General features: G+C 52.5%; 1 protein-coding gene across 1 annotated transcript in view; it reads right to left on the reverse strand.

Moving 5' to 3' along the window:
- Window positions 1-26,942, reverse strand: part of fndc3ba (fibronectin type III domain containing 3Ba) — a 480,942-nt gene that overhangs the window by 348,861 nt on the left and 105,139 nt on the right. Inside the window, exon 2 of the mRNA XM_085989714.1 lies at window positions 20,742-20,879. Within this exon, the coding sequence (XP_085845840.1) occupies window positions 20,742-20,852 (111 nt within the window). The 5' untranslated portion in view covers window positions 20,853-20,879. The remainder of the gene's footprint in view (window positions 1-20,741; window positions 20,880-26,942) is intronic.

The following is a 26,942-nucleotide window of genomic DNA, read 5'->3' on the forward strand; positions in this document are numbered from 1 at the left end:
AGGGAGCTTTACTCTGTACAGGAAACTTTGTTTTATCCGGCACGGACGGGACCGACGTGGTGCCGGTTCATCAAAAATTCCGGATAACCGAACGCTATCGTAAAAGATACGGAGAGCTGACAGCTCCGTATAAAGCAACAAACCCTGTTGCTTAGCAACAAGTTCAGAACAATGGCCACAAGTTGCAAGCGTCTCTGTAGCTTAGCAACAGCTGCAGCCACACCCTTGCACAGCAACAGATGGAGGAATGCAAGTCAATATGAAGTAAAACCTACTCCTGAATTTTGCCAGTTAACTGAGATTTCTGGTTATTTAGGTGCCGGTAAATCGAAAGTTTCCTGTATCTAACCCGTGCTGTACCTGCCCTGGGAGTGTTTGATGGGACAGTGTAGAGGGAGCTTTACTCTGTATCTAACCCGTGCTGTACCTGCCCTGGGAGTGTTTGATGGGACAGTGTAGAGGGAGCTTTACTCTGTATCTAACCCGTGCTGTACCTGCCCCTGGGAGTGTTTGATGGGACAGTGTAGAGGGAGCTTTACTCTGTATCTAACCCGTGCTGTACCTGCCGTGGGAGTGTTTGATGGGACAGTGTAGAGGGAGCTTTACTCTGTATCTAACCCGTGCTGTACCTGCCCTGGGAGTGTTTGATGGGACAGTGTAGAGGGAGCTTTACTCTGTATCTAACCCGTGCTGTACCTGCCCTGGGAGTGTTTGATGGGACAGTGTAGAGGGAGCTTTACTCTGTATCTAACCCGTGTTGTACCTGCCCTGGGAGTGTTTGATGGGACAGTGTAGAGGGAGCTTTACTCTGTATCCAGCCAGTGCTGTACCTGCCCTGGGAGTGTTTGACGGGACAGTGTAGAGGGAGCTTTACTCTGTATCTAACCCGTGCTGTACCTGCCCTGGGAGTGTTTGACGGGACAGTGTGGAGGGAGCTTTACTCTGTATCTAACCCGTGCTGTACCTGCCCTGGGAGTGTTTGATGGGACAGTGTAGAGGGAGCTTTACTCTGTAACTAACCCGTGCTACACCTGCCCTGGGAGTGTTTGATGGGACAGTGTAGAGGGAGCTTTACTCTGTATCTAACCCGTGCTGTACCTGCCCTGGGAGTGTTTGATGGGACATTGTAGAGGGAGCTTTACTCTGTATCTAACCCGTGCTGTACCTGCCCTGGGAGTGTTTGATGGGACAGTGTAGAGGGAGCTTTACTCTGTATCTAACCTGTGCTGTACCTGCCCTGGGAGTGTTTGATGGGACATTGTAGAGGGAGCTTTACTCTGTATCTAACCCGTGCTGTACCTGCCCTGGGAGTGTTTGATGGGACAGTGTAGAGGGAGCTTTACTCTGTATCTAACCCGTGCTACACCTGCCCTGGGGGTGTTTGATGGGACAGTGTAGAGGGAGCTTTACTCTGTATCTAACCCGTGCTGTACCTGCCCTGGGAGTGTTTGATGGGACAGTGTAGAGGGAGCTTTACTGTGTATCTAACCCGTGCTGTACCTGCCCTGGGAGTGTTTGATGGGGACAGTGTAGAGGGAGCTTTACTCTGTATCTAACCCGTGCTGTACCTGCCCTGGGAGTGTTTGACGGGACAGTGTAGAGGGAGCTTTACTCTGTATTCAACCCGTGCTGTACCTGCCCTGGGAGTGTTTGATGGGACAGTGTAGAGGGAGCTTTACTCTGTATCTAACCCCGTGCTACACCTGCCCTGGGAGTGTTTGATGGGACAGTGTAGAGGGAGCTTTACTCTGTATCTAACCCGTGCTGTACCTGCCCTGGGAGTGTTTGATGGGACATTGTAGAGGGAGCTTTACTCTGTATCTAACCCGTGCTGTACCTGCCCTGGGAGTGTTTGATGGGACAGTGTAGAGGGAGCTTTACTCTGTATCTAACCCGTGCTGTACCTGCCCTGGGAGTGTTTGATGGGACAGTGTAGAGGGAGCGTTACTCTGTATCTAACCCGTGCTGTACTTGCCCTGGGAAAGATCGATTCTAACACTGAGAATGTGTGCCAATCTTCATAGCAGTTACACCCTCAGTTTGACAAACACAACGTTAAAAAAAAATGCAGAAGGCATGATGAGATCCGTATGGAGGATATTCTCGGGATGTTGCATTTCAAAGACAGCAGTGACTGTGTCCACAGTTCATCAAAAGCAAACAGCTCTCTGTCTTAAACTCCGGGAACTGAACGTGTTCTTAAGCGGTTTCTCTGCCGAATTATATTAGACACAGTGACAGTGAGCAACACTCAGCCCGTTGTGTGATGCATCACTATAAACAGCGCCCCACGGCTTATCCACGCTGACAAAAAAGCTTTCAATTCCTACAGGTTGCTGCAATATGCTCGACAGCTTGCAAATTAGCACCCGTCAATAACTGGCCCTGCAGCTGCCGACGGCCAGAGCCTTGTTGCAAGAAAACAATTTATATTTTCTGTCTGTCGTCATTGCAGAAATTTAATTCTCGTCAATTCCGCTTGCCTTTTTCCTGACCTCTTGCTGAGACGGCGATTGAATGCACTTCAGTCGTGCTCGCTCCCTCGCTCACTCGCTCACTCGCTCCCTCGCTCCCTCGCTCACTCTCCTCCTTGGCCCAGAGGTCCCCTGTGGAGCTTCCCACCACATATCCGCAGCATAACAGAGACCGCCTATTTCCACCTCCGTAACATCGCCCGTCTCCGCCCTTCGCCTCAGCTCATCCGCTGCTGAAACCCTCATCCGCGCCTTTGTTACCTCTCGACTCGACTATTCCAACACACTCCTGGCCGGCCTCCCACATTCCACCCTCCGTGAACTTGAGGCCATCCAAAACTCAGCTGCCCGTGTCCGAACTCGCACCAAGTCCCATTCGCCCATCACCCCCTGTGCTCGCTGACTTCCATTGGCTCCCGGTTAAGCAGCGCCTCGATTTCAAAATTCTCATCCTTGTTTTCAAATCCCTCCATGGCCCTCACCCCTCCCTATCTCTGTAATCTCCTTCAGCCCCACCACCGCCCCCCCCCGCCACCCCGAGATATCTGCACTCCTCTAATTCTGCCCTTTCGAGCATCCCTGATTATAATCGCTCCACCATTGGCGGCCGTGCCTTCTGTTGCCTGGGCCCTAAGCTCTGGAATTCCCTCCCTAAACCTCTCCGCCTCTCGCTCCTCCTTTAAGACGCTCCTTAAAACCTACCACTTTGACCAAGCTTTTGGTCACCTGCCCTAATTTCTCATGTGGCTCGGTATGTTTCGTCTTAAAATACTCCTGTGCAGCACCTTGGGATGTTTTAATACGTTACAGGCGCTATATAAATACAAGTTGTTGCTGTTGTTGTTAGATACCCTACTGCTGACCCCAAGGTAAAGGTGTCTGCGCCTCAGCACCTCTGGAGGCCGGCTGAGACAGTCTCGCATTTCTACAGCGTCTTTCACGACCTCGGGACGACTCAAAGCGTTTTACAGCCAATGAAGTACTTCACTGAAATGTCGTCACTGTTGTAATGTCGGAAACACGGCAGCCAGCTTATGCACAGCAAGCTCCCACAAACAGCAACATGATAAATGAAAATACAACAGAAAATGCTGGAAAAACTCAGCAGGTCAGGCAACATCCGTGGAGAGAAATTTGAGTTGACGTTTCGGGTTTGACCCTTCTTCAAAACTGGAGAGAAAAGGAACTAGATCGAAGGCAGGGCTGCGATCGGACAAAAGAATAGCCAAACGGAGATCCCGTCGCAGAGAAGAGCAGAACTTAAATGATCGGTTAATCTGTTTTTTTTGTGATGTTGGTTGAGGGATAAATATTGGCCCAGGACGCCGGGGATAACTCCCCTGCTCTTCTTCGAAATGGTGGCCGTCGGATCTTTTACATCCACCCGAGAGGGCAGACGGGGCCTCGGTTTAACGTCTCATCCGAAAGACGGCACCTCCGACCGTGCAGCACTCCCGCAGTACAGCACTGGGAGTGTCATTGGATGCAGGGAGGTCAGAATTGACCGAGATGTCCGAAAGTGGCTGCCAGTAATGTCGCACGTGATCAGCAACCACTTATAGGTGACCTACAAACCACAGGGCCATGTCCTAGGAAGGAGTTATGGTCTTCATAAAAAAGGAGGGGAGAAAGTAAAATATATTTATATATAAAAAAGGGGCCCTGGGGGATTAACTGCCCCTCTTAAAAATGAACGGGAAGGAAAGCAGAGCTTAAGGAGAACTTTAATCCGCTCACGCCCCGCGATTATTAGTGCGCCAGGATGCAACTCCAGTACGTGAAAGCTTCGGGTTCTCCCCCCGACAGCCTCGCGCTAATTAAGCTGAGCAACTCCCCCCCCCTCGCCCCGCAGGCTGGTAAAGTCGCTCAGCTATTCTCAGCCAACTTTCAGAGTTCCTACAGATGTTGCCAGATGCCCTGAGAAACGCGCTTGAAAGCCACCTACACAAGCACGCAGCAATCAAACAGGCGGGAGACAAGAGCTCGCTGGGTGTCTGGCGATGCGGCAGTTTGACATTTAAACAGCCAAGGCCCTCGCGGCTAATATCTTGGAGAAGTGCCGTTAGCACACAGGGAAATGCCAGTGGGACTACATCATTCCTTGAAACAATTAGGAGCTCTGGCAGCTTGTAGCTCTCGTTTCTTTCCCTTCTCTCTCTCTCTCGGTCAGAAGCTGCCCTTCCCCCTCCCTCTCTATAAAAGAGACCAGAGTAAAAAAGGACTTGCATTTCGACAGCACCTTTCACAGCTTCAGGATGCCCCAAAGTGCTTTACAGCCAATTAAGTACTTTTTTGAAGAGTAGTCACTGTTGTAATGTTGGAAACGCGGCAGTGAATTCAAGCAAAACAAGCTCCCACAAACAGCAATGTGATAATGACCAGATCATCTGGGGTTTTTTTAAGTGATGTTGGTTGGGGTATAAATATTGACCAGGACATTAAGGAGAACTCCCCCTGCTCTTCTTAGTGGCCGTGGGATCTTTTACGTCCACCCGAGAGAGGAGACGGGGCCTCGGGTTTAACGTTTCAGCCAAAAGGCGGCACCTCCGACAGTGCAGCACTCCCTCAGTACTGCACTGGGAGTGTCGGCCTGGGTTATGAGCTCAAGTCTCTGGAGTGAGGCTTGAACACACGGCCTACTGACGCCGAGGCGAGAGTGCGAGCCACGGCTGACACTACAAGATTCTCCTGAGCTGCTTTCACACCGCGCTGGTGCCACCGAGGAGAACAAAGCACGGTGGATTCGCGAGACCCCCGCCGCGACCTCGGGCTCCGAGAGCATAACCGACGGTAACGGCGACCGACCGCATCCCGAGGGCACCGGAGACATGCCATCTCGTAGCATTCTTTTTTAAATCTCGACCGACCGCCCGCCACCACCCCCCCCCCCCCCCCACAACCCCGGAATCACCGGATCCCCGGCTAGACGCCCAGAGACGCGTCCGGTGCCGTAAAGCCGATCGCATCCAATGCTGGCCGCTTGAAATGCTCGGGCCAGACCTGGGTCGGTGCCGTTACCCTGCGCGCATGTGCGTGATACAGTGAGCGGGGCAGGGAGCGCAAGATAACGCGGTCTGAAACATGAATAGCGGATGAAGAATACACAGTTTGAACTTCCTCCTCCCCCAGCCCTCCGTGGCCTCGCCCCCTCCCTATCTGTAACCTCCTCCAGCCCTACAACCCTCCGACATCTCGGCGCTCCTCCAATTCTGGCTTCGAGCATCCCTGATTATAATCGCTCCACCATTGGCGGCCGTGCCTTCAGCTGCCTGGGCCCAAAGCTCTGGAATCTCCTCCCTAAACCTCTCCGCCTCGCTGCCTCTCTCTCCTCCTTTAAGACGTTCCTTAAAACCTTCCTCTTTGACCAACCTGTCCTAATGTGTCCTGATGTGGCTCGGTGTCAGATTTTGTCTGATAATCGCTCCTGTGAAGCGTCTTGGGACGTTTTACTACGTTAAAGGCGCTATATAAATACAAGTTGTTGATATGTGGCCAGAGGGTTATGCTTAGCGCTGGTCACTCTCGGGGCAACGGTTGGGCCCGTACAATTGGCCTCAGTGCGCGAGGGTGGGGGAGGGGAGAGGGGGGTGAATTCAACCGTGGTCCCTCTCTTGATCGCAGGAAAGCACAGGGTGAATTTTAACCCAGTCCCCATCCTGGAAACGATGCTGGTTGTGGGGGTGGGGGAGGGGGTTAAGATGATGGCAGGGGATTGGGAGGGGTGGGGGCGGGGGGTGAGGGGGTTAAGATGATGGCAGGGGATTGGGAGGGGTGGGGGCGGGGGGTGAGGGGGTTAAGATGGTGGCAGGGGATTGGGAGGGGTGGGGGTGGGTGAGGGGGTTAAGATGGTGGCAGGGGATTGGGAGGGGTGGGTGAGGGGGTTAAGATGGTGGCAGGGGATTGGGAGGGGTGGGTGAGGGGGTTAAGATGGTGGCAGGGGATTGGGAGGGGTGGGGGGGGTGAGGGGGTTAAGATGGTGGCAGGGGATTGGGAGGGGTGGGGGGGTGAGGGGGTTAAGATGGTGGCAGGGGATTGGGAGGGGTGGGGGGGGGTGAGGGGGTTAAGATGATGGCAGGGGATTGGGAGGGGTGGGGGGGTGAGGGGGTTAAGATGGTGGCAGGGGATTGGGAGGGGTGGGGGTGGGTGAGGGGGTTAAGATGGTGGCAGGGGATTGGGAGGGGTGGGGGGGTGGGTGAGGGGGTTAAGATGGTGGCAGGGGATTGGGAGGGGTGGGGGGGGTGAGGGGGTTAAGATGGTGGCAGGGGATTGGGAGGGGTGGGGGGGTGAGGGGGTTAAGATGGTGGCAGGGGATTGGGAGGGGTGGGGGGGTGGGTGAGGGGGTTAAGATGATGGCAGGGGATTGGGAGGGGGTGAGGGGGTTAAGATGGTGGCAGGGGATTGGGAGGGGTGGGGGGGGTGAGGGGGTTAAGATGGTGGCAGGGGATTGGGAGGGGTGGGGGGGTGGGTGAGGGGGTTAAGATGGTGGCAGGGGATTGGGAGGGGTGGGGGGGGGTGAGGGGGTTAAGATGGTGGCAGGGGATTGGGAGGGGTGGGGGGGGTGCGTTGTGCCACATTCCCGTTCCCCCTGCTATTTTAAATTGCTTCAATTCAGGCATGGTTTTGGGGCGGGGGGCGGGGCCGATTTACAATGGGCAAGTCGCGCTCCGATGACATCACGCGGCGTGCCCTTTTAACCGTGGGGACCCGACCAAGGCCCCTCGCCGCCTCGAACCCGCCGGTGTGCGGCAGGGCGCAGGGGAAGCCCGGGATCCCAGCCACAGGAGGCCCGGAGCAGTGAGGACTTTTCCCTTCGACCTTGTAAAGGTTCCTTGGGATCCTCTTGGTCCTATGAGCACAGCTTGGGCCTCTCCCCTGTCCCTGTCCCTGGCCCTCCCCAAATCGTGGACATTGCCCAGGCCCTCCTCCTCCCACACCGCTCCTGTGAGCTTCCCCCACTGGTGGCCTGACCTCCACCCCCCCCCCCCCCTGTACACATTGCAGCCACCAGCCCCATTCCTGCCGGTTTCGGGAGGGAGTCAGTGTTGGAGCCAACGTTCCCTTTACCTTTTTTTTTTGGGTGCACCCCATTAAGGGGCTGCGCGACCCGTTCAAATTCCCTCGCATGGGCGTTTCTTTCGATTTAAAAGCCGGCTGCGCAAGAGCGAGAGAACGCCGCGCAGATTAAAATAACATTGGTTGGGGTGTGCCAAAAAATCCCGGGGGTTAACATCTCCCGGGCCTCATGCTCTGGGGTGGGGGACCGGGGCGGGGAGGGGGGGTTCACTGTCCGCTCCCCCACGCCCCAATTCCCACTCCCAGTTAAAATTGGGGCGGGTGTAGGTTTGAAACGAGGGCAGAATCAGCCAGCCTGCGACACCACCGCCTTCTTTACCCCATTGACTAGCCTCCTAAATCCAACCCTCTGTTTACCAGCCGTCAGCTACGGCTCATTACACACGTGACACTTACATGTGAGAACATGCTACGTAAACAAATATAAAGCCTCTCTTGATTTCTATATCAAAGCTCGGTGGAATGACTTGGGCAAGATCCTTGGGACCTTAGACTGGCAAGGGTTCCGGAGCGAAGGAGACCAACAGACACAAAGGCAACCTGCATTTATATAGCGACTGGGGATGTTTTCCTACTTTAAAGGCACTATATAAATGCAAGTTGTTACTGTTGCTGCCTTATCACAACCCACAGTCCTTTACAATCAGGGAAGTACTTTCTGAAGTGTAGTCACTGTTGTAATGTAGGAAACACAGCAGCCAATTTGCACACAGCAAGCTCCCACAAGCAGCAATGAGATAAATGACCAGATCATCTGTTTTCAGTGATGTTGGTTGAAGGATATATATCGGCCCCAGGACACCTGCTCTTCTTTGAAATAGTGGCCATTCAGCCGAGAGAGCAGACGGAGCCTCGGTTTAAGGTCTCACCTGAAAGACGGCACCTCAGACAGTGCGGCACTCCCTCAGCACTGCACTGGGGGGTGTCGGCTTAGGTTAGTTTTGCCCAATGCTTCTGTCTTCATGGTCTATTTGCTTGAAGTTTGTAATATACGAGTCGCTGGTCAAGGTGCTTGTTTACTAGGCCAGAGCGAACTGAGCATGCGCATACCAAACCATGTGACAAACATTACCCTGCTTTCCCTTTAAAAAAAAAAGTACATTTTCCCCTCTCAAATACAACAACACTATGGTCCCACCTTTCCCAGCATTACATGCACCACAGAACAAAAACTCCTGGCTTTTAAATCAACTGCAAATGCTACAAATGAACTACAAATCCAGTTTAATAACAGGTTTGCGGAGCCTGCCTGATCTCCTTACAAAAGGTGTTGGTGTTGAACCAATTTTCGGACTGTTTTGTTTTGGTTCCGAACTCAAAGATGTAGGTAGGTGCCACCACTCTGTTTCCCCACTTGATGCAACCTTGCTCACAAGACAATTCAGTAGGACGGTTATGGAATGGTTTCAACTCTGTGTCCAGACACTGATCGGTCCATCCATTCAAGGTGTTTTCATGCACTCTTTTCTGTACCGAGTCCTTTTGAGTCTCATCTACAATCTCAGTTGCATTCACGGGTAAGTCTTTGTCAACTGCACCCAGCGTGAAAATCGCACCTTCACTCCCAACACGAGTCTTCATGTGGCAACCTGGACAAGGCGTCTGCGATTGCGTTTTGTTTTGAAGTGCGATATTCAATCGCGTAGTCATATTGTGACCACAACATTGCCCAACGTTGCATTCTTGATGCGGCCATTGCTGGGATGGCAGATTTGGGCCCCAGTATTACTAGGAGCGGTTAGTGATCGGTTATCAGGGTAAACGTTCTGCCAATCAAGAACTGTTGGAATTTCTCGATTCCAAACACTATGGCGAGTGCTTCCTTTTCAATTAGCACGTAGTTTCTTTCGTTCTTTGTGAGGGTTCTCGATGCAAACGCGATTGGTTTCTCTTGGCCGTCATCCATTACGTGGATTATGACAGCTCCCACACCGTAGCTGGAAGCATCGCACGCTAACTTAAGCTCACGCTCTGTGCCGTAGTGCACAAGTGGAGCATCGCTGGAGAGACTTCTCTTACAAGCGTCGTAAGCTTCCACTGGACATCCTTCTTGAGGAGCTCGTGCAATGGAGCTAACATGATTGCTAACTCAGGTAAGAATCGTGCGTAGTACTGGACCATCCAAGGAAAGATCTTAACTCAGACACATTCTGTGGCTTTGGAGCATTGATGACAGCATCAACCTTTTCCTTAACTGGTCGCAAGCCATTTGCATCAACTTTCAGACCAAGGTACACAACCTCAGGCTGCACAAAAGCACATTTGCTCCTTTTCAATTTGACATTGTGGGAATTCAACCTTTGAAGCACTAAATCCAACACTTCTAGATTTTCTTCCTTGCTGCTCGTTGCGATCAGCACATCATCTTAATTGCATAAGCAATTGGGAATTCCTTGCAAAATCTTATCCATCGTAGCCTGGAAGATTTTGTGGGAGGACTTTACACCGTACAGCAGCTTGGTGTAGGGGTACAGTCCCTTGTGTGTGTTGATGGTGAGAAACTGTTGACTCTCTTTGACAACATTCAGATGAGCGTAAGCGTGCGACAGGTCAAGCTTGGAGAAAACCTTTGACCCAGAGACCCAATTCTTGTGATGTAGGTAACGGGTCCTGCTCATCATCAACCAGTTGGTTGATAGTAACTGTGTAGTCACCGCACAAGCGTACGGTTTTCTCTGCTTTGGGCATTACCACAATCGGGGTAGCCCATTCACTTTTGTCAGTTTTTACTAGCACTCCATTCTCTTTGAGCTCTTCCTCCACCTGACCTTTCAAGGCATGGGGGACTTGCCTTACAATAGACAGGCTTCGCGTTGGACTTGATGCGGATGTGCACGTCATACCCAGTGATGCCCTCATAACTGTCTGAGAACATGCTTTTATACTTGTTCAGCATTGTGGCGAATTGTGTCTTTGAAGCATTTGCACTGAAGGTGATTTTCCATTCTAGTTTTAACTTTCACAACCAGTCTTTGCCCATGAGAGTTGGTCTGTTGGTGTAGCTCACTACAATAGGCAGCTTTACTGACTGGCCATTGTGCTGAACTGTACATTCCATTTGTCCACATGTCAGAGTCATAACAGCAGAGAAGGAGGCCATTCGGCCCATCGAGTCCATGCCGGCTCTCTGTAGAGCAATTCAGTCAGTCCCATTCCCCCGCTCTATCCAAGTTGCCCTGCAAGTTTATGTCCATCAAGTGCCTATCCAGTCTCCCCTTGAAAACATGGAGGCCTAGAAATTCAGTGACGCCCCAAGCCAGGGCGCCGGAAGTACCGCGAGCACCTGCCGGAAATTCAGTTTGAGCGCCCCAAACGGAAACACAGCACTACTCGAGGCGCCCCGCATCCGTCTTGGGGCGCTGCAACTGAAAATCGCAGCGCAGGCACTGCGGCACGGCGCGCTGTGGTACTGCAGGCCTTCCTCCCCTTCTTAAAGGGGAGGGGCCTGCTGCAGCGCGATCGGAGATCGCGAGTGCCGGCAAAAGAGCCCGGCACAACGCGGGGGGGAGGGGGCTCAGGAGGCCGGGGACGGCTGTGCGAAGAGGTGCTGGCAGGTGGCTAGCAAAAAAAATAGCCGCCCGCACCTCAGCGCCTCTACCGCCGCAGGTAGGCCCCCCTGAACTGGTCGCAAATTGCGACCGGCGTTACAGCGGGGGGGCGCTACCAAATTTGGTGATCGGGGCGGTAGCGGGGCGCTGCGCACACCGATGACGTCATCGGTGGTGGCGCAGCGCTACCGGCTAACGCCGCCATTAGCGCCCGCTAAATTTCGCGGGAGGCGTGGCCAGTGGTGCTAAACCCACTAAGTGCCCTCTTTGGGCGCTAACTGGTGGCGCAGCCCACCGAATTTCTAGGCCGGAGTGTCTCCGCTTCCACCACTTCCGTCAGCAGCGAGTTCCAGGTCCTCACCACTTGCTGCGTAAAAAAGTTTTTCCTCACATTCCCCCCTGTATCTCTTGCCCAAAACCTTAAATCTGTGCCCCCAGTCCTTGTACCATCAACTAGTGGGAACAGCCTTTCCCCGTCTAGCCGATCCAAACCCATCATAATCTTGTACACCTCTATCAAATCACCCCTCAACCTCCTTTGCTCCAATGAAAACAAATCCAGCTTCTCCAACCTGTCCTTGTAGCTAAGATCCCCCATCCCCGGAACCATTCTGGTAAATCTCCTCTGCACCCTCTCAAGGGCCTTCACATCCTTCCTAAAGTGTGGTGACCAGAACAATACTCCAGTTGTGGCCTAACCAGCGTTTTATAAAGGTTCAGCATAACTTCTCTACTTTTGTACTCAATACCTCTATTTATGAAGCCCAAGATCCTATATGATTTGTTAACCACTCTCTCAGTATGTCCCGCCACCTTCAGGGACCTATGCACATTAACTCCCAGCTCCCTCTGTCCTTGCACACTCTTTAAAACTTCTGCCAAAATGCATCACCTCACACTTCTCTGTATTAAATTCTATCTACCACTTGTCTGCCCATTCTGCTAGCCTTTCTGTGTACTGTTGCAGTCAACTGGTATCATCCTCACTGTTTGCTACACCCCCAAGTTTGGTGTCATCGGCAAATTTAGAAATTCTACTTTGTATTCCAATATCCAGGTCATTTATATATATCAAAAAAAGCAGTGGCCCCTGCACTAACCCTTGGGGAACACCACAGTCTACCATCCTCCAGTCTGAAAAACAGCCATTTACCACTCTCTAGGATTTCTCCGGAGTAGGTTTTTAACTCTACAGTACTCCTTGTAAGTGGTATTTGATTAAACTTACTCTCATATGTGTCCTTACTCATGATAGAGCAGTCCGCCGCCGTATCGATACACATATCAATATATACTGCTCATTGATCAAAAGTTTTGTACAGAAGTCTTTCTCACAATGGCTTGCGTTGCCGCTAGTGGCATAGATACTGTCGATGCCTAAGTCTTCAATCAGATGTGTTCACTTCAATATTGTGAATTCCTCCCTTTTGTTGTCGCTGCTTTGCATTGCCACTGGAATGGTTCTTACTTCCTGCTTTCGATCTAGCTCTGCAAGCTGTTGAAATGTGGAATAACAACAGAAAATGCTGGAAACACTCAGCAGGTCAGGCAGCATTGTGGAGAGAGAAAGAGTGTCAACGTTTCAGGTCGATGACCCTTCGTTGAAATATGGCCTTGCTTCTGGCAGTGAAAACACAACACTTCGCATTTCTGTATTGGCAGGACTGTGGTGAATGATTTCCATTGCAGCGATAACAATTCACTGACCTGCTCTCGCCAACATACTTTTGACTCGGTCTCACAGCTTTAGGTTTGGCAGTGGCTTTGTGACTGTCGACCTCAGCTGCACTCGTCACTTGATTTGGACGGAGCCCCCTAGCATTCTTAGACGCCATCTCCATAGATGGGGTAATTTTGCATGCTGTGTCAAACGTTAGGTTCGGAGTGTTCAGTAACTTGGACTGTGTGCGCTCACCCACCAGTCCACACACAAACTTATCTCGTAACGCACGATCCAACAATGAGCCGAAGTTACAAAGCAAAGACAGGTTTTTAAGAGCTACAATGTACTCACTGATGGTTTCACTTTGTTTTTGGTTTCTTGTACTAAACTTATAGCTCTCTGCTATTTCTAATAGCTTTGGGTCGAAATGGTCCTCGAGTTTCTCGACAATGTCTTCGAACGACACATCCTCGGCTTTCCCTGGCGCGAGTAGGTTTGTCAACGTAGACATCTGGCCCGATCTCCGTTAGAAAAATTGCTTATTTACATTCATGAATTACTTTATTTTGAGCTTGAACATTCTCATCTGCACCTTCGGTCTCAATAATGTTATTGGCCTTAAAATCTTCTCCATCCGCTCAATGTAAGAACTGAATGGTTCGCGAGCTCGGTCAAGCATACCGAGGCTTCCGATGAATCCCGTAGGCTCGGCCATGACTGTCCCCATCCCGTCGAACAGTGACTCAGCACGCTACCTGCAAGAATCAACGCCGCTGTTGCTGCGTATACATACATAAGGTAGATGTATAAGGTGACACAAATTCACCTTAACCTTTTCCACTCGAGGGTTGAACACTGTGTCCTTCCATGATTCCTAACAATGGCTTTGGGATCCCATCCTCATTGCCAAAAATGTAATATATGTGGGTAGAACAAATGAAGGACAGAGACACCATGAGTTGCTAATCCATGTGCTTGTTCACTAGGCCAGAGCAAACTGAGCGTGCTCATATAAACCATGTGATAATATATTACAAAGTTTTCATGAAGTTTCAGGGGCCTCTTATAAGGTGCAAATTGTTGTTACTTCTCCACCTTCCACCCTCCCTAAACTTGGGCTCATCCAATACTCCACTGCCCCGTATCCTAACACACACCAAGTCCCGTTCACCCATCACCCCCTGTGCTCGCTGACCTACATTGGCTCCCGGTCCGGCAACACCTCGATTTTAAAATTCTCATCCTTATTTTCAAATCCCTCCATGGCCTCGCCCCCTCCCTATCTCTGTAACCTCCTCCAGCCCAACAACTCTCCGAGATCTCTGCGCTCCTCCGATTCCGGCCTCTTGCACATCCCCGATTTCCATCGCTCCACCATTGGTGGCCGTGCCTTCAGCTGCCTGGGCCCTGAGCTCTGGAATTCCCTCCCTAAACCTCTCCGCCTTGCTACCTCTCTCTCCTCCTTTAAGACATTCCTTAAAACCTACCTTTTTGGTCACCTGCCCTAATATCTTCCTATAATCAATTTCCATCCGATTATGCACCTGTGAAGCACCTTGGGATGATTTACCACTTTAAATGCGCTATATAAATGCAAGTTGTTGTTGTAAATCCTGTATATCTTGAGTTGCTGATATTAATGGATCTCGGGGTTGGCTGCCGCGTTTCCCACATTACAACAGTGATGACACTTCAAAAAGTACCTCATTGGCTGTGAAGCGCTTTGGGACGTCCTGAGATGGTGAAAGGCGCTGGAGAAACGCGAGCCTTCCTTCTTCTGTGGCGTGTGTGCGTGTACCGAGAGTGGTCCAGCTCTGGCTCAGGGCACGATGACCCGCTCCTGACGCAGACTGCCGCTCGTCATGCCCCTCCTCGGAAGAATTCTGAGCCCCGCCCATTAACGGGTCACCTTCCCAAGAGACCTTTCCAGACTCATTGATGGTTAACAAACCGGTGAACGCTGAGGTGCGCTCGGTTACACAGTCTCTCCATTCATATCATTGTTATTTAAATTCATTCTCGGGCAGTGGGCGTCGCTGGCAAGGCCGGCGTTTATTGTCCACACCCTAGTTGCCTCGAGAAGGTGGTGGTGGTGGGCCACCTTCTTGAGCCACTGGTAGCGGTTTTGATACAACTGTCTGACCACTTCACAGGGCAGTTAAGAGTCAACCTGGACTGGAGTCACATATAGGCCCAGACCGGGTAAGGACGGCAGGTTTCCTTTCCTAAAGGAACATCAGTGAACCAGATGGGTGTTTATGACAATCCGACAGCTTCATGGTCACTTTTACTGACACCAGCTTTTTATTTCCAGGTTTGTTTTTTGTTTTTAAAAACAGAATTCAAATTGTCAAAATGCCGTTGTGGGATTTGAACTCACGCTCTCGGTATTAGCAGTCCAGGCCTTTGGGTTACTCGCCCAGTAACATAGCCAGTACACTACCGTACCGTATGATAAAAGAATAATCAACTACATTCATTATGATTCAAAACAAACCTCACATTATTACAAGCTTGTGGCGGAGACCACATAGTGACAGTAACACAATTCACTATGTATAGCCAATGTTGTTATAGCTCCACATTATGTACGGAACGTGGTTGGGTTATCGGGGCAGGGTCCCTTTAAGAGTCGTCGATTGTGTGATGACGTCTTAGCCCTGCGACGAGGCCGAGTCCCTCAGTCCATGCAGAGAGTTAATAAAGCTAACACGCGTTTTTCTTTGCTGCTACGAAAGTCTCGCAGTCTGTTGATTTCCAGCGACTCCTACATTGGTGACCCCGTTTCGCTTTTGGACGTTTCCAGAGACTTTATCCGAGATGGCGACGAACGCCGTTTCTCTCAAATTACCAGAGTTTTGGGAACGGCAGGCTGCCGCTTGGTTTGCCCAGGCCGAGGCTCAGTTTGCACTCCGGGACATCACCGCGGACGACACAAAGTATTATTACGTCGTCTCTGCTCTCGGCAGCTCCACCGCGGCCAGAGTCGTGAGCCTGCTCGAGGACCCCCTGGAGCACCACAAATTTGCGACGCTGAGAACGCACCTCCTAGAGACTTTTGGACTAACTGAACCCGAGCGCGCACGCCAGCTTCTCTCTCTACCCGGGTTTGGCGACTCCAAGCCCTCAGAACTGATGGACCACATGTTAACCCTCCTGGGCAAGCACAAGCCGTGCTTCCTCTTCAGAGAACTGTTCCTACAACAGCTGCCAGGGCAGGTATGGCCGGCTTTAGCCAACTCTCATATTAGTGATTTCCGCACCCTGGCCAAGGAGGCCGACAAATTTTTCTCCGCCAGGCAACAGTACTGCGCGGCCATGCGGGGCCCGGCCCCCACCACCACAGCCCAACAGCGGCAGCCCCCAAGCATGTGCTTCTACCACGCGCAGTTCGGCCCCAACGCTAAGTGCCAGTCCCCATACAGCTTTACCGCGTCGGGAAACGCGAAGGCCCACTCATTAGCTGCCATGGCTGTCGGCCGTTCAGGTAGTCTGTTATTCATTACGGACACTGACTCTGGACATCGTTTCCTCTGCGACACGGGTGCCCAGGTGAACGTCCTGCCCGCGTCAACCGTAGACATACAGGGGGGAACCACAGCCCCACCCTCGAAGCCGCCAGTGGCAGTTCCATCCGTACTTTCGGGAAACGGAGCGTGGCGCTGTGTTTTGGCGGGCAGTGTTTCGCTTGGGACTTTGTTACAGCGAAAGTGTCCACCCCCCCTTCTCGGCGCTGACTTCCTCTGCGCCAATGGCCTTTTGGTGGACGTCAAGAACCGACGTCTCGTCAACGCTGAGACTTTCAGTTTGCTCCCGTGTTCGCTCAGTGGTTCCGGCACGACGAAGTTGTCCAGCGCACTCTCGGCCTCCGACGAGTTTTCCCGCCTTCTCGCCGGGTTCCCGGACCTCACGAAGCCCACTTTCTCGTCCGCCGCCACCAAGCACGGGGTAGAACACCACATCCCGACCACCGGTCCGCCTGTCTACGCCCACGCTCGGCGCCTCGACCCGGGGAAACTCACCATCGCTAAAGCCGAGTTCGACACGATGGAACACCTCGGCATCATTCGCCAGTCGAACAGTCCGTGGGCCTCGCCCCTCCACATCGCACCAAAACCAGGCGGCGGTTGGCGCCCGTGCGGCGATTACCGGCGCCTCAACGATGCTACGACCCCCGACTGCTACCCGATTCCACACATCCAGGACTTTTCCACCCGTCTGGCCGGGAGAGTTGTTTTCTCTAAAGTGGACCTCGTTCGGGGTTACCACCAGGTCACCGTTCGGCCGCAGGACGTCCCGAAAACCGCGGTGATCACCCCGTTCGGGCTGTTCGAATTCCTCCGCATGCCATTCGGTCTCAAAAACGCCGCTCAGGCTTTTCAACGCCTAATAGACACCGTGTTACGGGACCTGCCATTCCTGTTCGTCTACCTGGACGACATTCTCATCGCCAGCGCCTCCAGGACGGAGCATGTGTCCCACCTCCGGACTCTCTTCGAACGCCTCAGCTAGCACGGCCTAATCGTCAATCCGGCCAAGTGCCAGTTCGCGCTGTCCTCGATCGACTTTCTCGGGCACCGCATCACGAAGGACGGGGCAGTGCCACTGCCATCGAAAGTGGAGGCCGTGAAAGATTTTCCGCGACCCCTCACCGTGAGGGCCCTGCAGGAGTTTTTGGGCATGGTGAACTTTTATCATCGCTTCGTTCCCCGGGCAGCCCAGCTTATGCGGCCCTCAAAGGCAAGCCCGCCAAGCTCGCCGTCGACTGGTCCGAGGAGATGGCCAATTCTTTCACGGACACGAAAAGGGCCCTGGTTAACGCGACCATGCTGGCGCATCCATTGCCCGATGCACCGATCGCTCTCACCACTGACGCTTCGGACTATGCTGTCGGCGCCGTCCACAAACAGTGGGTCAACGGCACCTGGCAGCCGCTCGCCTTCTTCAGCCAGCAGCTCCGCCCCAACGAGCGGAAGTACAGCACCTTCGATCGCGAGCTTTTCGGCCTCTACCTCGCCGTCCGACACTTCCGTTTCCTGCTGGAGGCCCGCCCGTTCACGGCGTTCGTGGAACTTCGCCATGGCCAAAGTTTGCGAGCCGTGGTCGGCCCGTCGGCAGCGCCAGCTTTCCTTCGTCTCCGAGTTCACGACGGACATCCAGCATGTGGCTGGGAAAAACAACCCTGTCGCCGACTGTCTCTCCCGGGCCATCGCCAGCGCCGTACACCTCGGCATCGACTACACCCGCATGGCAGCCGACCAGGCCTCCGACCCGGACGTCCATGCCTACAGGACGGCTGTCACGGGCCTTCAGTTAGCGGACGTCGCGTTTGACGATGCCGGCACCACGCTCCTGTGCGACGTCTCCGCTGGGCAGCCATGCCCCGTCGTGCCCGACGGGTGGAGACGGCAGGTTTTCGACGCCATCCATAGCCTTTCCCACCCGGGCAGGAAGCCGTCACAGAAGCTGGTGGTGGCGAAGTTCGTCTGGCACGGGCTCAAGAAGGACGTTCGCGACTGGGCCAATACCTGCATGGTATGCCAGCGCTCGAGAGTGCATCGCCATACTAAGGTCCCGTTGGCGCCTTTCGCGGTACCTGAGAGGCAGTTCAACCATGTTACCGTGAACCTGGTGGGGCCCCTGCCGCCCTCCCGCGGAGTTCACACACCTACTCACGATGGTTGACAGAACCACCCGATGGCCGGAAGCCGTTCCGCTGTCGTCAACAACATCCGCCGATGTGGCTCGGGTGTTCATCAACACTTGGGTCGCCCGGTTCGGCGACCCATCTGATGTCTCCTCCGACCAGGGTCCCAGTTCACGTCAGAGCTCTGGAACGCTGTCGCCCAAGGCCTCGGGTTGAGACTCCACCGCACCACCGCATATCACCCTCAGGCTAACGGGCTGTGCAAACGGTTTCATCACTCCACGAAGGCCACGCTCCGGGCCAGCCTCCGGGACGACAGTTGGATCGACAGACTCCCATGGGTCATGCTGGGACTCAGGACCGCCCCCAAGGAGGACCTCCAGTCCTCGTCCGCCAAGCTCGTCTACTGGCAGCCGCAGCCCGTCAGCGGTCCGCCCTCCTGGACAACACCAAGGTTTTCGCGCCGGTGCCCACATCGCAGCATGGTCTCCCTCAGTCCCACATTTCGCCCGACCTTCGTGCGGCGGAGTACGTTTTCGTCCGCCACGACACCCACCGGGGACCTCTTCACCCACCCTACGACGGACCATTCCGCGTCCTGGAAGCCAGGGACAAGGCCTTCGTGATGGATGTCGGCGATAAGCCGGACTATATTTCCGTGGACCATCTTAAGCCGGCCCACCTGGATCTGGACCGACCCGTTGGGTTGGCTCAGCCCCCGCAGCGGGGCCGACCTCTGGCTTCTGCACCCTCAGTCCACCACTGAGCGCCCGGGGACCCTCCTGCGACCCCCCCCCCGGTCCCCGCCCCGGACTTAAGGAGCCGTCTCGGCCGTGTGATCCGGGCCCCTCAACGACTGACATTGCCAGTTCTAGTGAATTCTGGGGGGACGTATGTGGCGGAGACCACATAGGGACAGTAACACAATTCACTATGTATAGCCAATGTTGTTATAACTCCACGTTATGTACGGAACTTGGTTGGGTTATCGGGGCAGGGTCCCTTTAAGAGTCGTCGATTGTGTGATGACGTCTTAGCTCTGCGACGAGGCCGAGTCCCTCAGTCCATGCGGAAAGTTAATAAAGCTAACACGCGTTTTTCTTTGCTGCTATGAAAGTCTCGCAGTCTGTTTATTTCCAGTGACTCCGACAAGCTAATCTTTTATTTAAAAACATAGAAACATAGAAAAATAGGAGGAGTAGGCCATTCGGCCCTTCGAGCCTGCTCCGCCATTCAATATGATCATGGCTGATCCTCTATCTCAATACCATACTCCCGCTCTCTCCCCATACCCTTTAATGCCTTTTGTGTCCAGAAATCTATCTATCTCCTTCTTAAATATATTCAGTGACTTGGCCTCCGCAGCCTTCTGGGGTAGAGAATCCCACTGGTTCACCACCCTCCGAGTGAAGAAATTTCTCCTCATCTCAGTCCTAAATGTCCTACCCCGTGTCCGATTTGCTCTCCTACATGCTTGAGTTCAGATTTAAAACATCCTTGAGCATTCCCACAGTCCAATTTATCACACCCCTTTCATGTCGTATGAAGTGGTCCCAGAGGGCAAGGCAGGGCAAAGTGGTGATCAGAGGTTTGGCTGAATCAGAATAAATCTGGATCAGAAGGTACTGGTTTAAGAACTCAACGTCACATCATCTAAACCCAGGGGGGTTCCACATGTGACCACTGTCCCCCGTAATTATTTTTTGGGGGCTCGCGTGGCCCATTCAAAAATCTGCGGATGCGCGGTTTTTCAATTTAAAAGCCGGCTCACCGGCTGCGAGGGGCCCCCCCCGAACCCTGGCAACACCATCTCAATTTGCCCTTGTAGTCACGGACGTAAGAAAACTACTAGGCACTTGGTCTAAGCGTTAAACAAAGCTTTAATCAACTGTTTTACAACATGGAGGTCTAGTTGTGTCCTTCACTAGTTCCTGTTAAGAATGTCCTGCGCAAGCTGGGCCCGTGCCCGAGTGTTTATACTCTCCCTGGACAGCGCCACCCGTAGGCCACTCAGTATCATTTCATAAGTCTTTCTTTCTTTCATGAATGACTGATTCATGTCAGTCCCTACTCGCTCGTCAGTCACATAGGAAGAGGAGGTCATTCAGCCCCTCGAGCCTGTTCCACCATTCAATGAGATCATAGCTGATCAATAATCTAACTCCATATACCCCGCCTTTGCCTCGTATCCCCTTAATACCTTCGGTTAGCAAAAATCAGATTTAAAATGAACAATTGACCTAGCGTCAATTGCCGTTTGCGGAAGAGAGTTCCAAACTTTTACCACCCTTTGTGTGTAGAAGTGTTTTCTAACTTCACTCCTTCACGTGACTCACCTGTTGCGATCCATCCCCGTTGACCAAGTGAGGCATCATGGGGACTTCTCCATTGAGCAAAGGCGGCAGCTCCAAGGGAATCTGGTCTGTCATCATCATTGTGACATACATTCATGGAGTCCTCTGCTCACCAGCTTCCTGCACAGAAATGGCACAATGGGAGTTAAATTATATAGAGCGGCTTGCCTTTATTTATAGTGTCTCATCACATCTCTCAGAATTGGCCCCAAAAAATACTACACGTACAAGAAAATCACTCCTGGAGTTCAGCCACTGCCGTCACATGGGCAAACGTGGCAGCCACTTCCTGCATAGCAAGATCCCATAAACATCAAAGAAAGAATGGACCTGCATTTATATTGCGCCTTTCACCACCTCAGGTCATCCCAAAGCGCTTTCCACCCAATGTTCTGCAGACAATACTCTTTGAAGTGTAGTCACTGTTGTAATGTAGGAAACGTGGCAGCCAATTTGCGCACAGCAAGCTCCCACAAACAGCAATGAGATATTGACCAGTTCATCTGTTTTTTTTTTTTTAAGTGATGTTGGTTGAGGGATAAATATTGGCCCCAGGACACCGATGCTGGAAGGATGTTTCCGATGGTCGGGGAGTCCAGAACCAGGGGTCACAGTCTAAGGATAAGGCGTAAGCCATTTAGGACAGAGATGAGGAGGAATTTCTTCACCCAGAGAGTGGTGAACCTGTGGAATTCTCTACCACAGAAGGCAGTAGAGGCCAATTCATTAAATATATTCAAGAAGGAGTTGGATATATTTCTTAAGGCTAAAGGGATCAAGGGATATGGGGAGAAGGCAGGGACAGGGTACTGAATTTGGATGATCAGCCATGATCGCATTGAATGGCGGAGCAGGCTCGAGGGGCCGAATGGCCTACTCCTGCTCCTATCTTCTATGTTTCTATGATGAGGACTCCCCCCGCCCCCCCGCTCTTCTTCCAATAATGGCCGTGGGATCTTTTACGTCCACCCGAGAGGGCAGCAGACGGGGCCTCGGTTTAACGTCTCATCCGAAAGACGGCACCTCAGTCAGCACAGCGCTCCCTCAGTAATTGGCACCGGGAGTGTCGGCCTCTGGCAGACCAGAGTTTCTAACCCCAGTGATAACTAAGTGTCAACAAGGAGCCCAAAGAGAGGCGAGACAGAAAAGACAGGGAAGGGAAGGAGAGCACAGCTGGTTATGTCCAACTAACCCATCTTATCGATGTGGTAATAAATGAACTGCTTCAATTGTCCAGACCCTTGACAACTGTGAAAGAATAAAAGAGGAAAGCAAAAGAAGCGTAATGGCCGCAATATTTTAAAAGAGATGTTCAAAATTATGAGGAGTTTTGATAGAATAAATATGGAGAGATCGTTTCCAGTAGCAAGAGGGTCGGTAACCAGAGGACACGGATTTAAGGTAATTGGCAAAAAAAAGAGGGCGAGATGATTTACGCAGCGAGTTGTTATGATCTGGAATGCGCTGCCTGAAAGGGCGGTGGAAGCAGATTCAACAGTCACTTCCAAAAGGGAATTGGATAAATAGTTGAAAGCAACGTTCCCTGTAATTTGTTTCTAGGTGCGCGGCCCCTTTAAGTGACTGCGCGACACATTCAAATTTAAATTCCAATTGAAAAGCCGGCGAGTGGCCTGTGCGGGAGCTCCAGACCTTTGCTTGAAAAGGAAAGATTTGCAGGACCGTGGGGAAAGAGCAGGGGGGGGGGGGGGGGGGGAGAGTGTGGGACTAATGGGAGAGCTCTTTCAAAGAGCCGGCACGGGCATGATGGGCCGAGTGGCCTCCTTCTGTGCTGCGTCATTCCATGAATGTGCTTACTCCCAACAGGGGTCCCTCTAGTGTTGAGTTAACGATATGCAAGCACCACACATATGGCGGGGCGACTCAAAAATGGCCAGACGGCACAGGGCTTTTCAGACTGATCTGGAGAGGTCTAGCTGCGAGGGAGCTCGTGTGAGACCTCACTCCCTTTAGCCAACCATCCAACGCTTCTCCTCAGCATTGCCAACTATAAATTAGAAAAACATGGGCTCGCCGAAGTTTGGTTCTCTCCCCGATAGGAGTGAGCTCGGGAAACACTTTGAAGGGCCGCTTGGACCATTAATACGCCAGGCTAAAGCACTGCCAATAAATTAAACTGTTCAACATTGTTCAACTTAACAGACCCACGTTTTAGGGGAAGTACGAGAGCAATCTGTCTGAGGAACGATGGTGTGAATTTGACAATGGTTATTTACGACACATTGAGTGTTCTCCTCCAGTCCACCATCATCTCAAAGTCAACGGACACACGTTGGGATGACTCTTCTCATCATCTGCCTTCCCTCTTCCTCCCAAAGGGGCCAGCACCTTGCTGTAATGGAGCTCCGTGGACACTAGCTGCCCACCCCAACCCCACACCCACCCCAACCGAAAGCTCTCTGCCATGCGAGGCTGGAGAGCAAATGTTGTCCGGCTATTCAACCACAGGAGCATCACAGTGGACCTTGATCTGCTACTCACTAGACATCGCCACCCCATCCCCACCTCCCTCCCCCGGCTGCTAAAGCTAAAATGTTCGCCCGCCCCCCCCCCTGCTACCCCACTCCCATCTTGGGTCCAGCTACAGGTTGTCTGACCATTCAACTTGCCCATACAGGCCAACAATGCACTTCCACCAACAACTTGGATTTATAATCGCACATTTCACGTAGTGAAACATCCCAAGGCGCTCCACAGGAACGTTATCAGACAGAAATTTGACACCGGGCCACATAGGGAAATATTAAGACAGGCGACCAAAAGCTTGGCCAAAGAGGTCGGTTTTAAGACGCTCCTTAAAACCGAAGAGAGGCGGAGAGGTTTAGGGAGGGAATTCCACAGCTTGGAGCCCAGGCAGCTGAAGGCACGGCCGCCAATGGTGGAGCGATGGAAATCGGGGGATGCACAAGAGGCCAGAATTGGAGCAGGGCAGAGATCTCGGAGGGTTGTTGGTAATGTTGCCTCCAATTTCTTTTGAGTGGCGCAGCCCATTAAAAATTCCATGCACGCACGGTTTTTCCATTTAAAAGCCAGTGAGCCAGCGGCGCGGGGCCTCCGGAGCGCAGCGCAGCTTAACGGGAACATTGGTTGCAGGGCTGGAGGAGGTCACCGAGATAGGGAGGGGCCGAGGACATAGAGGGATTTGAAAACAAGGATGACGATTTTATAATCGAGGCGTTGCCGGACCGGGAGCCAATGTAGGTCAGCGAGCACAGGGGGTGATGGGTGAACGGGACTCGGTGCAAGTTCGGACACGGGGCAGCAGAGTTTTGGATGAGCTGAAGTTTACGGAGGGTGGAATGTGGGAGGCCGGCCAGGAGAGCGTTGAAATAGTCGAGTCCGGAGGGGACAAAGACATGGATGAGTTTCCAGCAGGCGTCGCTGGGCAGCGATCAGGGGTTGGGGACCCTATCTCGGGGGGCGGGGGAGGGCGGATGAAGCCAGGGGTCGCACGCTGACTGCCGCCCCGCTCAGAGGTCAACCAAGGCAGTCCAGCTGGGAATCAATCCTGGGACCACCCTCGACTGTGTGCCTTCGTACTGGACAGCGCACTAACATGGCGCGGGGGGGGGGGGGGGGGGACTGATCTTGGGGGGTAGCTCAAAACGTGTGATAGCGAATCGGCAGCCCATTCTACACCCTGCCCAGGCAATCCGCCATCATTCTCATCAGCCCTTTTTGCGCTACCACCCTACGCCCCCCCCCCACCCCCCCACCTCCACCCCCCAGACCAGTTTTGCCCCCAGGTTGTCCAGCTCATGAACCCCGCCCAAGTCCTGGCAGCCTGGCCGTGTAAACTCCAGACGCCTCAGTCCTATTTGCTCTTTGATTTCTGGCCTCAGCTGTGGTTCAGTTGGTAACTCTCTCACCTCCGAGTCAGAAGGTCGTGGGTTCAAGTCTCACTCCAGAGACTTAAGCACAAAAATCTAGGCTGACACTCCCAGTGCAGTGCTGAGGGAGTGCTGCACTGTCGGAAGTACCGTCGTTCGGATGAGACGTTAAACCGGGGCCCCGTCTGCTCTCTCAGGTGGACGTAAAAGATCCCACGGCACTATTTCGAAGAAGAGCAGGGGAGTTATCCCCGGTGTCCTGGGGCCAATATTTATCCCTCAACCAACATAACAAAATCAGATTATCTGGTCATTATCACATCGCTGGTTGTGGGAGCTTGCTGTGCGCAAATTGGCTGCCGCGTTTCCTACATTACAACAGTGACTACACTCCAAAAATTACTTCATTGGCTGTAAAGCGCTTCGAGATGTCCAGTGGTCGTGAAAGGCGCTATAGAAATGCAAGTCTTTCTTTCTTTCTTTCTCGCTGCTTAGGCCTGTTTGAATCTCGTAGGCCGGACTGTTTGGTTCCGGCCTGCTTTAAGCCCCATTGGTGGATAAGCCCCAAATCAGAACCCCGGGAGGCGTGACCGTCAGCGACTAGCAATACATGCAAATTAACGGGAACTGCGATTGAAACTTTTAGACGTCAAGAAAGAAAACATTTATCTGGCGCCTTTCACGGCCTCAGGACACAGGCACAGCCAATGAAGTACTTGTTGAGGTGTTGTAATGTAGGGAAAGGCAGCAGCCAATTTGTGCACAGCAAGCTCCCCCACACAGCAAAGAGACAAATTACCAGATAATCTGCTTTTTTTCCCCCCAAGTGATGTTGGTTGAGGGATAAATATTGGCCAGGAGACCGGGGAGACCCACCCCCCCTGCTCTTCTTCGAAATAGTGGCCGTGGGATTTTTTACATCCATCCATATCTCATTGAAACTTATAAAATTCTAACAGGACTAGACAGACTAGATGCAGGAAGGATGTTCCCGATGGCGGGGGAGTCCAGAACCAGGGGTCACAGTCTAAGGATAAGGGGTAAGCCATTTAGGACAGAAATGAGGAGGAATTTCTTCACCCAGAGAGTGGTGAGCCTGTGGAATTCTCTACCACAGAAAGCAGTGGAGGCCAATTCATTAAATATATTCAAGAAGGAGTTAGATATATTTCTTAAGGCTAAAGGGATCAAGGGATATGGGGAGAAGGCAGGGACAGGGTACTGAGTTTGGATGATCAGCCATGATCTCATTGAATGGCGGAGCAGGCTCGAGGGGCCGAATGGCCTACTCCTGCTCCTATCCTCTATGTTTCTATGAGCCACCAGGGTCCTCTCTCAGGGGTCGAGCCCCGAGGTGCAACAGTTTACCAGCTGGGTTATTCCTGCTCCTATCTTCTATGTTTCTATGAAAGGGGCAGACGGGGCCTCGGTTTAACGTCTCATCCGAAAGACGGCACCTCCGACAGTGCAGTATTGACACTGGGCGTGTCAGCCTGGATTATAGGTTTAAAGTAGATAACCAGAGGGCACAGAATTACTGTAATGTACCAGAGGCGACAAGAGGAAAAACATATTTACGTAACAAGTGATTAGGGTTTGGAATGCACTTCCTCATAGGGCGGTGGATACAGATTCAATAGTAGCCTTCAAAAGGGAATTGGATAAATACTTGAAGGAGAAAAAAATCACAGGGAGATGGAAAAGAGCGGGGGAGTGGGACTAACAGGATTGCTCTTCGAAAGAGCCGGCGCAGACTCGATGGGCTGAATGGCCTCCGTCTGTGCTGTACTATTCTATGATTCTATAAGGTTCTGGAGTGGGGCTTCAACCCACAACCGTCTGACCCAGAGGTGAGAGGGAGTGCTGCCCACTGAGTCACGGCTGACCCCGGACCACTATAGCCCTCAAGGAGCCTCCGTAGATTGTTCTGACATGGCCCAGGACGGTATAAGTTTCAACACTAATAACAGTGTGTCGTCACGGCGTGAAACCTTGACCCCAAGGGAGAAAGAGAAAAAGGGCAAATCGAAGGTCACGCAGTTTCTCAGTGACCTTCCGTCGAGACAATGGAAAATTCAACTTCTGTGGAAGTCTGCACCTCCCCCAGCAGAGCTATCCGACATCAAACCCTTGCACCAAAGTCCTCCCCCTGTAACCACAGCAACAGCGGTGAGCTTTGTCTTGGTTTCTAAGCGTCACCGTGACAACCACAGGACGTTTCCGAGCGTCTTGTCAAGCGGGCAGTTCACGGCGAGCGAGTCTTGGGGCGGTGGGTGGGGACGGGATGTGTGGAGACCATCGTGGCGGGAAGGGTCCGTCAAAATCCCCAGCTCGG

This window comes from Somniosus microcephalus, chromosome 6 (genome assembly GCF_052327205.1).
Source record: "Somniosus microcephalus isolate GS21.2 chromosome 6, FLI_Smic_1.0, whole genome shotgun sequence".
NCBI classification, from domain to species: Eukaryota; Metazoa; Chordata; class Chondrichthyes; order Squaliformes; family Somniosidae; genus Somniosus; species Somniosus microcephalus.